Raw genomic sequence first — 14,811 nt, 5'->3', positions numbered from 1 at the left:
TCAAATATTGTGGCACCTCTTGCTTCGCGTTATTGGGCATAAAGTTGTCGCTATGACATAGTGCCACAAGCACACATACTAACATTTATTTGAAGACCGAACTAATTATTGTATTATTGTTGTGTGAACTCGTGAGGCCTGCTCCCATTGCCTGTCATCCATGCAATCATGTTGGCAATCTAGGAGAGTATTGTGCGATGTTAGTCAACGATTCTGCAGACTCCAAACAAGTCAAAGCCATCAATCTTACCCCTTCATCAACTATCTGATAACTCATAACTGGATGTTGATATTGTCCTGGATTTAAAACAGCAATAATGGACTGTTTATCATCGTGTCCTTCACCAGACCCAGCATCGTTCGACGACGATGGACCAGCTTGTTCGTTGTCAATGTATCGACTACCATACGTGGGTTCCTCGTATTCAATTGGTGAATCTTCGTTGTCGTCATCATCACCCATGGGGAAGTGTTGTCCATTGGCTTTTGCCGTAATGTACTGTGACAAAAGCTGCCTATCCTCTTCATCCATACTGTCCAGTTCTTCACCAGTAATCACAGAGGTAGGAGAAAGACCCTCGTGGGTTGCTGCATGTTCAATACGTTCATATGCTTTGGCAACACGAGCTGCTCGAGCCGATTTTGATTCTTTGCGCACATAGGGTGGGATGGGTTGTTGGTTTGCGAGCAGTGTACGTAGTTCTTGAGCACGTGCTCGTAGTTTGGCTGATAATTCCTTTTGACCTTCTGGTGTTAATTCACCAGACATGATTAGGCGATTGGATTCTGGAGCCAGGTTTCTGAATCTCCATCGAAGTGGTTCTGCTCGTCGACCACCTTTGGCGAAACAAAATTCAGTTGCTGTTGCGATGCGAGTCCATGCTGCTCCATGCTAATAGGAAATTGACTTGAAATTAAAACACAGCGAAAAACAAAACTAGTGATCAGGAGGAATGCTCACAGTCGCAACAGCTTCGAGCAGCTCAATGTCTTCTTCCACAGTGAATGGTCTCTTTGGTGCTCGTTCTCTCGTTAAACGTTTCACGCCTTCACCAGGAGTCGAGGCTGGAAATGGAGTATATGCCTTTCGTGCAAGTCGTCGTGGTTGTGAATTTGGATACAGTGAGGTGTATTCGGTGGGATATAATACTCGGAATCTGGTACGAGAAAGTACCGGTGAGCTTCTTGTTGGGTTTAAAGAGTAACAGGATACATACCGATCCCTCAGGTCGGAAGCTTTTCTCGATTTGTCGAAATTGGATGTTGAATCCTTGAATATGTCACTCCATCGTCCAGCACCATGCTACGAATATTGACTCCGATGAGGAAAAATACAGATATAATCTCGATAATCATGAAGTACTCACTTTTTGAACACCAGCAATCAAACATTCATCTTCCTGTGGTGTCCAAGGAACACGGGTTTTCTGATTTGGGTTTTTAGGCCTCGAATTCCTCCTTGACGAACTGCCAGTTGGACCGGGGTGATGGCTGTGAGGTGTGGTTGGTGAAGGAGACGTGAGCGGTGGTGGACCAGCCAACAAGAATATTGGTGTTTGAGGCGTCAATAGCGATAATCCCAAATTCTTTGCAGCTTCGAGCATGTATTGATTATCGTGAGAGATATTGCCGTGAGCGTCATGATGAGTGTTGATTGTTAATTGGGGATTGTGATGGAAGAAGTGATGAAGAAAGTGCTCCTGAGCATGATGATTTGATAGTATTTGAAGCTCCTGTAGTTGCTGCTGATGGTGCTCGGGACTGTGAGGCGGCGTCACCGAGTCAAAGGCCTGCGAAGTCGACTGTATTCCTTGAAGTTGATGGTGCTGGCCAACGACATGAATATGATCAGAATTATCCATTATGTGGCTCACTTGGTATGTCAATATCCTAAGACAGGGAGAGCGAAAGTTTTAAAATAGATGTCCTGAAAAGGTCTATATCTTCGCTGCCCGCAAATGTGATGTTTTTTGAGGGTGTTTGCAGCTGTGATTCAAGGAGATTTATCACAGAGTCATTTAATCGCCGATCCGTACCTCGAGATCGTCGACAACTTGCTCGTATCTGGCTTGATACTGTCCTCAAGGATTCCAGATGAATGTGATTTAATGGTTGTCATGAAGCAAAGCGTTCTGAAGTTTGGTCCAAATTAATACACTAGTAAATCAAAAGAATTCACACCTTTAGAAGCGAGTTAGAAGCGACACAATTAAACCAATTTTCTGTGTCGTATTGCTCGTGGCTTACTTGACTGGGTGAATCATTTTTGATGTCTTAATCGATAGCTCTCAACACATCGAGAAACCGTTACGTCAATGTCCATATAGGCCTCATTGATGCAAGCGCAAAAGCCTAGTACGGGTCAGAGTGCTGATCATGGAGGCAAGTCTCACCTTCAAGTTCATGTTAACGTTTTGCCAAGCTTCCTCAAAAGCTTGAAAGATCGCCTATAGTCCTGTCACTATTAGAAGAGCTAACTAGCAGAAAACTTCTATTAGATGCCGGTCTAGCTCTGAATAGATCCCTGATCGTTGAGAACTTCCTCTCTCTACCATTGTACGATACGACATTAAACTTGTATCAAGGGTGAATTGTTTCGCTCACCCGTACTCGCACTGTGACTTAGATCCAGGCAGCAAGCCATTCAGAAAGCTATAGAGGACTTGTTGGCGCTACCATATGAAGCAACAGATGTGGTGTTGGCTCAACAAGAAGGACCGATTATACTCAAGGCTTCAACAGCCCCAACAGCCAACACATATATACACGCATCTGATATACCCATACGATTCTTCCCACGAGGATGCTTCAACTGTGACAAGCCGGGACACACACAAGTCGCTTGTCCAGCACCGCTAGACAAGGCTCGAATAAATAAAGCTAAAGGATTCTTTGCCCTGCAACAACAGGACTCTCTCAATGCTGATATAGAAGGACTAGATGCTCAGAAATCACAGACGCTAAGGCGGTCGCATCATATTTCATCGCTAAGGCCTGGTAAATACTCGAATGAGTTGAGAGCAGCACTAGGTTTGAATAATGAAGCCGACGAACCACCGTTTTTGTCAATGATGCAAAAGTATGGTTATCCTCCTGGATGGGTGCGAAATACCAACGAGTCTGAAGCATCAGATAGTGCTAAGGACGCTGCAGAAATACGACTGGCCGACTTTGGACCTAAATTGTCAGCCGTGCCTATAGCAACGTGGCCATTCGATCCAGTAGCTAATAGTAGCAACAGGAGACCTATAAGGACAGCCGACAGCAATAGCAACTACTATAACATGAACTTTTACATGCCACCACCACACCCTATGCATCCACATCATAGAGGACATCATAGACCGCCACATCATTGGGGACAAGGACATCCACCACATCATAGACCACCATCATTCTTTGGAGCTTTCGGTGATTTCTTCACTGGAAGGCCACCAAGACCGTTACATCCATCAGAAGTACACGAGTATTGGAATCAGCAGTGGTATGAGCGAATGAATTCGATATCGGCATCATCTGAAGCTGGAGCTGCGGGTGCTCCTAGTAAATCTTCTGACAGTAAAATGGATACTGATCAGTAGTGGAAGGGACAATATAGTATATACTGAGGTAGTATTTAGAAGAACCGTTGTAGATAGCATAGCATGCACATTTTATTATATTCAGTCTGATCCATAGCATCAAAAGATTCCATTGAAGAACGTTCGACTGGTTATTGCCATCATGCTTTACTATACGTCATTCTATCAAAAAAATTCCCGACACCCACGTTACTTTGAACAGCTTCGCAAACTTGAAACCTACTTTTCTCTTGCAGTTGCATAACATAGAATCGCAAAAGAATCAACCAACAATGGCAAGATCATCGACATCAAACGATCTGGAAACCAGGAAATCGTCCCCTCATAGAGCATTATCACCCATCGACGACAACTCGTCCATTCTAAACGCATACAACAATGACGATTCCAAGACACCTAGTAGAGCCATCTCAAGATCTAGCTCACCAGCACCACCTTCACTACCTCTCAAACTCAATACCGACGCTAGAACCCCAAAACTGGTCAAGGCAAACTCATTCAGTGTAAACAGTCCAACGATAGCAAACAAGTATTCAAGAACAAGATCTAATTCATCCTCCGTTATGCTGGGAATCCATAATACTTCCATGCCGAACTCACCATTACCGAAATCTGCTGGCCGTGCATCGATTACATCTCAAAGTGGTTTACAGCCGTCAGGACAATCTTCACCTCTAACTCGAAGACGGAATACTATCGCATCACCAAAGGTACAAAAGCCACCGTTTATACCTGGAGGAGGCAAAGCTGGCACTCGATCTAGGCAGCCATCTGCATCTGCGTCCATTACACGCCCAACGACACCCACACAGTCTAAAACCAGGGAATCATACGCATCACCAATCCCAAGCACCTACAACGCATCTCGCCAACAATCCGTAGTAGTGGAACCACGGTCAGTCTCCCAAATATCAAACGCCAAACCACGATCATCGTCAACATATAGCTCAGTCCCACGACAACCAGCCACAGCATCGTCACCCCACCGAGTAAAATCGATACTCATGAACGACCCATCCAGTGCAGATATACAGAACCTCGTCGCACCAGTGTTGGACTCGATAGCAGTCTTGCTTGCAACATTACGAAACCCAAAAGAACGCCCACCCACAACCTCAACACAATGCCACACCCTCGTCTCATCCCAAAAATGCATCTCGGATCTCTCCCATCTCGTATCATCATACCAGCTATCACTCGCCACCACCCAAACAGACCTTGCGTTATCCCTCGCACGTGAACAGCGACTAACAGAAGCAGTCCTCACGAAAAACTTGAATGATCATCAGAACGATGTGCGGTTGCATCATTTCAAGAACAAGGCTGAAGAAAAATACTCGAAACTGAAGAAACATTACAAGAGCAAGATTAGGAAGCTCGAGTTGGATTTGTATGGAGAGAGGCTCAAGGGTGTTAGTAAACAGGAACAGGTTGCTGATATTGGTAGGAATACTGTGAGTCAGGCCACGTTGGCGCAACAACAGTTTGGGAATACGAGAAAGGAGGTTGATAATTTGATAAGGAAGGCTCAGCATTTGAAACGGGTGGTTGCTACTTCGTCACCTTCTGTGTCGTATTATTAACAATAGCTGATTCATAAATATAATTGCCTGCCACAAAAGAGCGCATAAACATAGATAGCAAATGGTTTGTTTTATTCTTTGTGCTTCAAACAAAATACTATGCATGTCTACAACAGCAAGAAACCGCCATGCAATTATGATATGGAACTTCTTACTCGACAGGAGCCACAGGAGCTAGTTGGTCTGCTAAGAGCTTGGTGACTTTTCCAATAGCAACAGTTTTACCTTTGGGGAAAAATTATGACATTTAGCCACCACAACAAAACACTAACACAGAGACCAGAATTATACCTTCATCTCGTAAAGTGAAACGTCCCAACTGTGGGTAATCCTTGTACGTTTCCAAACAAATGATTTGTGATGTTTCAATTCGACAAATACAGATGTCACCCGTCTTGACAAACTTGGGAGAATGCTTTGACTTTCTACCACTAGTCTTGTCCACCATATGTAACAAGTCCTTCATGAACCAAAAGAATCAGTACCTTGATAGCCAAAATTTGTATGAGACGAAAGAATTCTTGTAGCGTACCGTCATGGTGACCTCCTCAGTAATCGTTCCACTGTGCATAACTGCTTGATATCCACCACAAATAATCGATTTGGATTCCACTATTTGTAACTGGGCTTCAAAGGCTGTGATGGTATGTATTGGGTTGTTGGGAAGGCATAGCACGAAACCGGGTGAAACATCCTAATTAGAGTGGAAGAGGTTGAGGTTTTCTTTGGCGATACCGCTCATTGAAAAAACACCAAACTCACTTCTTCTTCAATATTCTTCAATCGAACACGAACATTATCACCATTCTTGGCAGTATTGAGTTCCTTGTCTTCAACCATGATGGTGAGAATTTCGGCCACCTTCTTGTTGGGCATGAGGACTACTGCTTGGCCTTTTTGCATGCGTCCTGATTCTATTTTACCGACCACGACTGTGCCCATATCCTAGGATTCGATGCAGAATGAATGAGAAACTTACGCGAAAAAAGCAGTGGTCGAATGAAATATACACACCTTGAATCGATCTGCTATAGGCATGATTAATGGACCACTGTAATCACGAGGTATTTCCATATTGTCTAGGAATTCAATGAGTGAAGGTCCGCTACAGTGTAAGGGTGAATGTTAGCGTTTGATTTTAGAGTCGAGACACATGATACAATCCATACTTGTAATATGGAGCAAGACCTTCAGCTAAACGATCCTTGATATTGGCACCAGTGTATCCAGATACAGGTAGAAAATCCAAATCTTAATTTATTTGAAACGTTTGAGGAGCAGTCCAATGCGAAAAAACGCGCAACGACAGGCAATTAATACCTTTCTTGGGATTGAATCCAACAGATTTGAGGAATGGTGTCAACTTGGAAACACATTCATCGTATCTAAATCGTTCGAGTTAGAATTGTTCGACCAAATGCACGAATTCACCATTCTTTCGAACGCCTTGGTTTCACCTTTCTTGAGACCATTGCACAGTAGGATCATCCATCTTATTAATAACCACAATCATCCTCTTGACACCAACAGTCTTTGCCAAACGAGCATGTTCACGAGTTTGGCCTTCCTTTTCAAATCCAGCTTCAAATTCACCCTTCTTTCCTGAAATGACTAGGATGGCTACATCGGCTTGAGCAGCACCTCCCAACATACTTGGGACAAAGTTCTTGTGACCGGGTGCATCCAAAATCGTGAATTTCCGTTTGAGTGTCTCAAAGTAGGCTCGACCGTATTCTACTGTTTTGCCCTGATATGGTGGTGAAAAAAAAGATGAGAAGACGCATCATGAATGTCTTTCAGATCATAAAGATTTAGATACCTTGGCTCGCTCTTCAACATTCAAATCCATGGCCCATGACAAATACCATGACTCTCGACCCAACTCTTTAGCTTCTCGTTCATACTTTTCCAGTGTTCGTTTATCTACCATACCCGTAGAATATCTAAGCGAAAAAAAAGTTTAAAAATCTATAGGTCTGCTTTGAACAACGCAGACCTGTTCCAACTTACAATATCTGCCCACCCATCGTAGACTTGCCGGCATCAACATGCCCAATGAAAACCAAATTGACGTGTTCTCTTTGATCTTCATCTGCCTCAATAGCAGGAAGTGGTGGTGCAGCAGCTACAGCGGTAGCCGCAACAGCAGCCTTTTTAGGCGCATCAGCGGCTGATGCAGGTAATTCCTTCTTCTTTGCTGGAGGGGTAACTGGTTTAGGATCATCTGCTTTTATCGATGCGGTTGGTTGTGGAGGATCAGTGTCCATTGCTGTAGATGAAGCAGCTTCTTCTGATACTGCAGGTGTGGACGATATGGACGCAACAGCAGCAGCAGGTTTTTCAACCTTCACATCCTGTGATGCCGCAACTGCAGCGACAGCAGCTGGCGCTGGTGTCGAAGCGACAGTTGATTTGCCCAACGTTACAGTATTCCCACCACCACCTAACGACACGACAGCAGCTTTTGATCCAAGCGATACGGTATTTGCTTTACCACCACTAGCTGATGGTTTGACGGATACTGACGATGCGGTGGTAGATGACGATGATATAGACGCGGTGCTGGCTTTTGATGCTTCGTATTCTTGGTATGACATTTGTTGTTGTGAACGATCAGTCGTGGTATCGTATTGTGGACGTCCACCACCACGAGCAGATACACCTCCTCTATTATTTCCATACCCTCCATTCCCGTATCTCGAGTCATATTGTGGTTGTTGGTATCCTCCCTGTTGCGAATACCCCTGTTGTCCATACGCACCGTACCCTGGCTGCTGATAGTTGGCATACTGATTATTATATCCCTGTGGATTTGCATAGTATTGTTGTTGTTGTGGTGTTGGTTGTTGTTGAGCGTACTGGTTGCTGTAGTATCCTCCTTGACCGTAGTATTGTTGATTATACCCTCCCGGAGCCCCAGGTTGAGTATAATAAGCAGCATTTGCAGCAGCAGGTTGTCCTGGATTGAATGTTGTTGCAGCTACGTTGTATGTGCCATTTGGTGCAGCTTGATATGATGCATTTGGGTCATACTGAGCTTCTTCTTGCTCTTCCCAAGAGTCTGGAGGTGCTTGATTATTACTCATTTCTGGGTATAATACAAGACGATCTTCTATACTCTCTGAATAAGAATGTGGGTTTGATGGTCAAAAGTTTGTTTATGAAACTTTTTTTTTTGGTTTTGAGCAGGTTGTGTTAATTGTAAAGGTAGGATGGTGGAGACACCTCGTGGGAATGTCATTTACTTGTTCAGATGATTTGGATCTGGTTGCTTACCTCGTCAAAAGCCTTCCTTAAATGTCAATGATGTCTGATGTGGTGAACGCAAAGTGGTTAAAACTCAACACGCTTTTCAATCAACAGGAAAACGCTCAGTCGCCAAATGAGCATCCTCCATTTATTTATTACGCGTCACTGTTTCTCCTCCTAAAACATATACGCTCTCTGCGACATCGGTACCTTGGTAGCAGGTGTCATTTTCAACACTTTACCATCCACTGCTACCTCATAGGTTTCTGGATCTACTGTTATCTTGGGCAAGAATGCATTCAATTTCATATCCTTCTTGCCAATTTTACGTGTGTTTTTCACGGCCTCCAGCCGCTTCTTGAGTTTATAGGTTTGGGGAACTCCTCCCTTTATGGATGCTGCAGACACGAATGCAAACGAGTTGGTGCCTATTGCTGCTCCTACGCCAAACATGTATCGTGATAGTACTGGTTGTGGTGTAGGAATCCTAAAAATGTGTTGAAAGGGCTGTGAGCATATTTCATGCTTTAATAGCTTTTTTTTTTCTTCACTCACGAAGCATTGGCATCTCCCATCATAGCCACAGCAATCTGACCTCCCTTGATGACCAGTTCGGGTTTGGTACCAAAGAAAGCTGGCTTGTACATGACCAAATCGGCCAATTTACCAACTTCAATAGATCCAACAACATGAGAAATACCATTGACAATTGCCCTATTGCCAAAAAATCCCGTCAATTACAACAAAAATGTACAATAAACTGACAAGCACTTACGGGTTGATGGTATACTTGGCCACATATCTCTTAATCCTAAAGTTGTCAGCAGGCTCATCATCCCCACCTTCCTTCAACACACCAAACATCTTCTTCATCTTATCAGCAGTCTGCCACGTCCTCGCCACAACTTCACCAACACGTCCCATAGCCTGTGAATCCGATGAAATCAACGATATGGCACCAACATCATGCAAAATATCTTCAGCGCCAATAGTTTCACCACGGATACGAGATTCAGCGAATGCTATATCTTCTGGAATATCACGAGACAAGTGATGGCATACCATCAACATGTCGAGATGTTCGTCTAGTGTGTTTGTGGTGAAGGGACGTGTTGGGTTTGTCGATGAGGGGATTACGTTAGGTTCGCTACAGACTTTGATGATGTCAGGAGCGTGTCCTCCTCCAGCACCTTCTGTGTGGTATGCGTGGATGGCACGGCCTTTGAAAGCTGCGATGGATGTTTCCACAAATCCAGATTCGTTCAATGTGTCAGTGTGGATGTTGCACTACATATTTAGAGTCGTCAGATCAGCAAAAAAAGCAGACCTAACTACCTCAAATACATACTGAGACGTCATGCTTGTCACAAATAGTCAAACATGTATCAATAGAGGCTGGATCTGTTCCCCAATCTTCATGCAACTAAAATATTGTAAAAACGTCAGACCAAACATGGATAGCTTTGCCATGTTGGCGCACCTTGAGACCAATGGCACCAGATAGTATTTGATCTTCTAATCCCTCTGGTGTTGATGTGTTGCCTTTTCCAGTAAATCCAAAGTTAAGCGGAATGTCATCAGTTCCTTGCAACATCATCTTCATGAAGAAGGTGTTTGGAGTACATGTTGTGGCACATGTACCCGTGTTAGGACCTGTTCCGCCACCAATTAGTGTTGTGATACCTGATGATATAGCCTACATTATGTTGTGTGATTCAGGGCATTGGGACATCGCTGGTTTTTGCGGTTACAAAACGATAGTACTTACCTCATCAGTAATTTGTGGACATATAAAGTGAATGTGAGAATCGATAGCACCGGCAACAAAGATATGGCCTTCTCCAGCCAAAACTTCGGTGGTGACTCCAACCACCATATTTTCAGTGACGCCAGCCATAACTGCAGGATTACCAGCTTTGCCAATACCAGCAATCAGACCGTTCTTGATACCAATATCAGCCTATTGATTCTCAATCGTGTGAGAATACAAATTGTATTCACTGGATGTTTTTTGGTTGCAAACCTTGTAAATTCCCGAATAATCAAGAATGAGCGCATTCGTAATAACAAGATCCAACGCATCCTTTTCCAACACGCCAACAGCTTGTCCCATACCCTCACGAATGACTTTTCCACCACCAAACACACATTCATCACCATAATGCGTCAAATCGCGTTCAACTTGGAGATACAATTCAGTATCAGCCAATCGAACACGATCACCAGTGGTAGGCCCATATGCGTCTGCGTATCGTTGACGATCCATTTGGTATGGAGAAGGTGCAGGTAATGCTTGCTGAGGTACATGAGCAAATCCTCTTGTTTTCAGACTTGCGACGATGCCAGCTATTTTGGATCTGTCGACTGGACCGGTAGCTACAGAGTTTCCACCGTATATTACTTTGGTGCCTGCAATGTCTGTTAGTGCGATGGTCTTGGTTTCACCTATGCCAAAAAAAATCAGTGGAAATGAATTCAATCATATTATAATCATCTAATTCCCTACCCGGCTCAAATCTCACTGCAGTTCCAGCAGGAATATCCAACCGACGTCCATAAGCGATTTCACGATCAAACGCCAATTGAGAATTGGTTTCAATAAAGTGGTAGTGAGAACCAACTTGTACAGGTCGATCACCATTGTTTGTGACTCTGAGGGCATATCGTGCCCGACCCGCGTTGAGAGCGACTTTGCCTGGATGTACAATTACAGCTCCTGCGAATAAAATATGGTTTAATACAAAGCCTCTTGTAGTACTTTTTTTGTTGTTGGTTACCTGGCGCAACTTCGTCTTCCTCCATATCACCAAAGAGTGTCACATCAGGGATTGGTAGGAAGCTTCCATGCAATGCCAAAGTCAAGTCTCCTTCTTCGGAGGCGATAGGGTTGTGAATGGTTACGAGTTTGGTGCCATCTGGGAATGTTGCTTCTACTTGGACTTCGTGGAGGGTATGAGGAACTGAAGGCTGGACGTGACGTCTTCCGAGCATTCTTCGACCCACGTCCATGAGCTTGAAATGACGGTGAGAAATTAAATTTAGGACGTGCATCGGCGTGGAAATGCCTTCTTGTAACTCACTTGAGCGACTGAATGTTTGCCATCACGAATGAACTAGGAGTAATACGAGTCAGAAAAAGAACTGAATACAATTGAATTGTATCGAAATAGAGAGCCAAATCATCAAAACACGACATCACACATGCCACATACCTCTACAAGCTGGCTGGCAATCAAAGCGCAAGCTTCGGTGTCGTTCAAACGAACGCCCCTAGCGAGCCTCTTTTGAGCAAGAAATCCAACTTGATGTAGTAAGATCTTATCGAGCTCCTTGGGAACGAGTCTCATGATGGGCAGCCGTGAAAGTCGGATATTCTTGCTTCGGAGCTTGAATGGAAGACGAAACTTGGATATGATAAAATGGTAGGTCAACGGTCGAAGTAGATTTGCAGCCAAAAAATACGTGTTGTAAATTCTGAATGTCGCGTCTGCAGCGAAATCTGTCCTCCCTCTGTCCTTTACTGCCTGCTGTGTGCTTGATGGCTGAAGGTCAACGCACCTGAACTTTGCGACCACGCCGTCTGTCATTGGTGACAACATATCGACACCAGCCCATTCTTGATAATCGGTGCCTGAGGATCTATGTCCCAATAAAATGGATGTGGTTGTTCCTGTGCACAAAGTTACAGATCAAAGTGTGCAGACCCAGATTTTGATACGGTTCTTTTACGAAGCTGAGTAGCTACAAGGCTCAATGCTCATACCATTCATTATTTATTAATACCCAAAACTTGGATTATGGATCACTTGCCATTCCTGAAAAAACTACGAGTATCTAGTGTCCAAATGAGAACCACCTTCTCGCAGCCTGAAGTTACCTTTATCATGAGCGAGGACTACTTGAAGAGGGAAGACCAGAACGATGAATGGGATCTAGTCCTGGACAAACTACCAGGGATGTATGTTGAGGTTGACATGCCAAACCCAACTCGTTGGACGCAACAGGAGAGCCGTCACTTTGGATAGACGGAATTGTGCAGGATTGAATAGATTAACATGTTGTTGATGATGATTAATAATTTAAATGGCTCCTTATACTATGAGTTAAACAGCCTACTGTACAAATTATCATGCATCCCTTGCAAAATATCAATCAATGGAGCACTGTTATGCACATCATCAAGTGTCTTGTTTTCTACCTGCTTGCAAGTCTGCTGGACATGGGGTTGTAAATCAAACAAGATGGATTGTCCTTGGTATGGTCCAATCTGATTCAATCTAACGGCTGCTGATACCATAGATCTTGCATGCAAGAATAAAAACAAATGTAGTGCCTTGTCTATGAGAGGTTTGTGTTAGGACAGTCACAGACGACAAAAAAGTCATAAACTGACCACTCGATAAGCTAAGCTCTTTGCACGCTAGAGCAAAGCACACTGGTAAATGTCCAGATGTCTTTCCAATCTATACACAAAGTCCATAGTCAACACAAGAATATAATTACCACCAAAGACAGCTAACATACTCGGACATAATTCTTGTACTTGGTAAACACATCCAACCCCAGCCTCCTTCCCTCAAACGATTTAGACAAGAGGGTCAAGTACGCACTTCCTTGAGTCTTCGACGCTCGTTTAGCAATATGGTTGGTAGTGCAAGCATCATAAAACGAATCAATCTTGACCAATTGCGACAAGGTCAAATCTTCATCCACCGTGGTTGTGATAGCATCAAAGGCGGAAACCATGATAATACCAGCCGAGTGACCATACGTCTTGATATTTGAGGTTAGGAATTCCATTAGAGATGCGTTGTTTGTGATGTGTTTGGTTTGGACTGCGACTTCCAGTGCTGCTGATGCAACAAATCCGCCTGTTGGGAGGGCAGAGTCTGCGAGCATCCATATTATGGGATCGGAATCAATCATGATTAAACGTGTTTGCCTATCCTAAAGAGATCGTAAGTAAGCTTCAGAATTTGTGAAAACTTTGGTTAAGCAAGCAAAGGACGTAAAAGAGCAGCATCAACAAGGAAAAGTAAGTCAAAGCTTCACTTGCACGTTCTAATCTATAAAGCAGCCGGTATAACGTCCTCTATTTCTTCTAGTTTAAACTCAGCTCCTAAAATGTCTAGGTATGTGTGACATTCGTTAGCATGTCATTAATTCTGATCTCACCCTATTTCATTTCTTAGCCCTGTAATTATCGTGACCGGTACGTCATCTACTTCAAGACTTGCTCCACCTCATGTACATCAAACATGAAAAACACCTATGACAATTTGCATCATTTCGTGTCTCATCTGCAAAAGAACACCGCGTCGTGGACATGAAACCTTGAACTCTTATTCTTCTTAATTGTGTCCACTCATTGCATGATCTTCCAAAACCACCATACATCCTTAACCTTGGATCTCTTAGGTGCTTCTCGAGGAATTGGACTTGCTACCGTCCGATCTGCATTATCACTTGGATGCCGTGTAGTTGGAGCAGGACGCTCAAAGATTACTTCACTCGACGCTTGGAAGGACTTGCTTCAAAAGTATTCTTGTTGCTTCAAGTATGCTTGCCTAATTCATTGACACTCTTTATCTTGATTCAGATACCCTACAGAAGCTTCCTACATTGAAGGAGACTTGTGTGAACGTTCAGTTGCTCAAGAAATCGTCAAACAAACCGTCTCCAAATACGGCAAAATCGATGGTGTTGTCTTAAACGCTGGTGTCGTCGAACCATTTGCAAAAGTCAAAAACACAGACATTGAAGAAGCCAAACGATGTTTCGACATCAACTTTTTCAGTGTCTGGACTCTTATTCAGGAAACTTTACCTGTGAGTATGACATCAGTTGCATTTGCCGGTGTTTGCCACTCAACAAGAACTGAATTTATAGGAAATGAGAAAATCTCACGGCAAATACATTATCGTGTCCAGTGGTGCTGCAGCTCACGCTATAGATGCCTGGTCAGCGTATTGCTCATCCAAGGCTGCCGTCAATATGTTGGGATTCTGTCTCACGAATGAAGAAAAAGATGTGATTTGTGTATCAATTAGGCCTGGTGTTGTAGACACTGATATGCAAAAGACTATCAGAGAGCAGGGATCTGTTGCAATGGACGGACCGGTGCACGCCATGTTTACTGGATTATATGAGTCTGGAAAATTGGTAAAAGCTGAAGATGCAGGATATCAGCTTGCTAAGCTCGTCATGGAATGTCCGGCAGATTTGAATGGCCAGTATGTCTTTTACGCGATGAAGTTCTGTTTTGCGCAGACAGTAAGATTCTCATACCACTGAACTTCCTAGATTCTTGGACTATATGGATGAGAAACTCGCTGCATTCCGCAAATAGATCGTTTCTAAATCTAGATAAACGTGTATACCACCAATACATTCTCTAT

The 14,811-nt window shown here is 43.6% G+C and overlaps 5 protein-coding genes across 5 annotated transcripts; 1 reads left to right on the top strand and 4 right to left on the bottom strand.

Moving 5' to 3' along the window:
• Positions 1-113: 113 nt before the first annotated feature.
• Positions 114-1,862, bottom strand: SmJEL517_g02462 (uncharacterized protein; the record flags this gene model as incomplete). Its single annotated transcript, XM_031168390.1, has 5 exons — positions 114-179; positions 251-892; positions 962-1,157; positions 1,218-1,303; positions 1,368-1,862. 5 exons carry the CDS (start codon positions 1,860-1,862, stop codon positions 114-116), a joined length of 1,485 nt encoding a protein of 494 aa, XP_031025600.1.
• A 3,453-nt stretch (positions 1,863-5,315) lies between these two features.
• On the bottom strand, positions 5,316-8,250 carry SmJEL517_g02461 (uncharacterized protein; the record flags this gene model as incomplete). Its single annotated transcript, XM_031168389.1, has 10 exons — positions 5,316-5,389; positions 5,456-5,624; positions 5,697-5,858; positions 5,927-6,109; positions 6,179-6,269; positions 6,334-6,415; positions 6,485-6,549; positions 6,622-6,911; positions 6,984-7,107; positions 7,175-8,250. The coding sequence occupies 10 exons, from the start codon at positions 8,248-8,250 to the stop codon at positions 5,316-5,318; spliced, it is 2,316 nt and encodes a 771-aa protein (XP_031025601.1).
• Positions 8,251-8,590: 340 nt separating this feature from the next.
• On the bottom strand, positions 8,591-11,760 carry SmJEL517_g02460 (urease; the record flags this gene model as incomplete). The annotated part of the gene is made up of 11 exons (XM_031168388.1): positions 8,591-8,900; positions 8,969-9,127; positions 9,189-9,700; positions 9,762-9,836; positions 9,894-10,109; positions 10,182-10,373; positions 10,437-10,858; positions 10,920-11,129; positions 11,191-11,425; positions 11,494-11,526; positions 11,626-11,760. The coding sequence occupies 11 exons, from the start codon at positions 11,758-11,760 to the stop codon at positions 8,591-8,593; spliced, it is 2,499 nt and encodes an 832-aa protein (XP_031025602.1).
• A 749-nt stretch (positions 11,761-12,509) lies between these two features.
• On the bottom strand, positions 12,510-13,339 carry SmJEL517_g02459 (uncharacterized protein; the record flags this gene model as incomplete). Its single annotated transcript, XM_031168387.1, has 3 exons — positions 12,510-12,751; positions 12,807-12,876; positions 12,938-13,339. The coding sequence occupies 3 exons, from the start codon at positions 13,337-13,339 to the stop codon at positions 12,510-12,512; spliced, it is 714 nt and encodes a 237-aa protein (XP_031025700.1).
• A 198-nt stretch (positions 13,340-13,537) lies between these two features.
• SmJEL517_g02458 (uncharacterized protein) lies at positions 13,538-14,762 on the top strand (the record flags this gene model as incomplete). Its single annotated transcript, XM_031168386.1, has 6 exons — positions 13,538-13,545; positions 13,606-13,625; positions 13,832-13,952; positions 14,013-14,241; positions 14,303-14,646; positions 14,717-14,762. 6 exons carry the CDS (start codon positions 13,538-13,540, stop codon positions 14,760-14,762), a joined length of 768 nt encoding a protein of 255 aa, XP_031025699.1.
• Positions 14,763-14,811: the final 49 nt, after the last annotated feature.

The sequence above is a fragment of the Synchytrium microbalum genome (assembly GCF_006535985.1).
Source record: "Synchytrium microbalum strain JEL517 chromosome Unknown SmJEL517_scf0010, whole genome shotgun sequence".
NCBI lineage: Eukaryota > Fungi > Chytridiomycota > Chytridiomycetes > Synchytriales > Synchytriaceae > Synchytrium > Synchytrium microbalum.
Note: the sequence above shows the minus strand (reverse complement) of the source record. Positions and strands in the feature narration are given on the sequence as shown.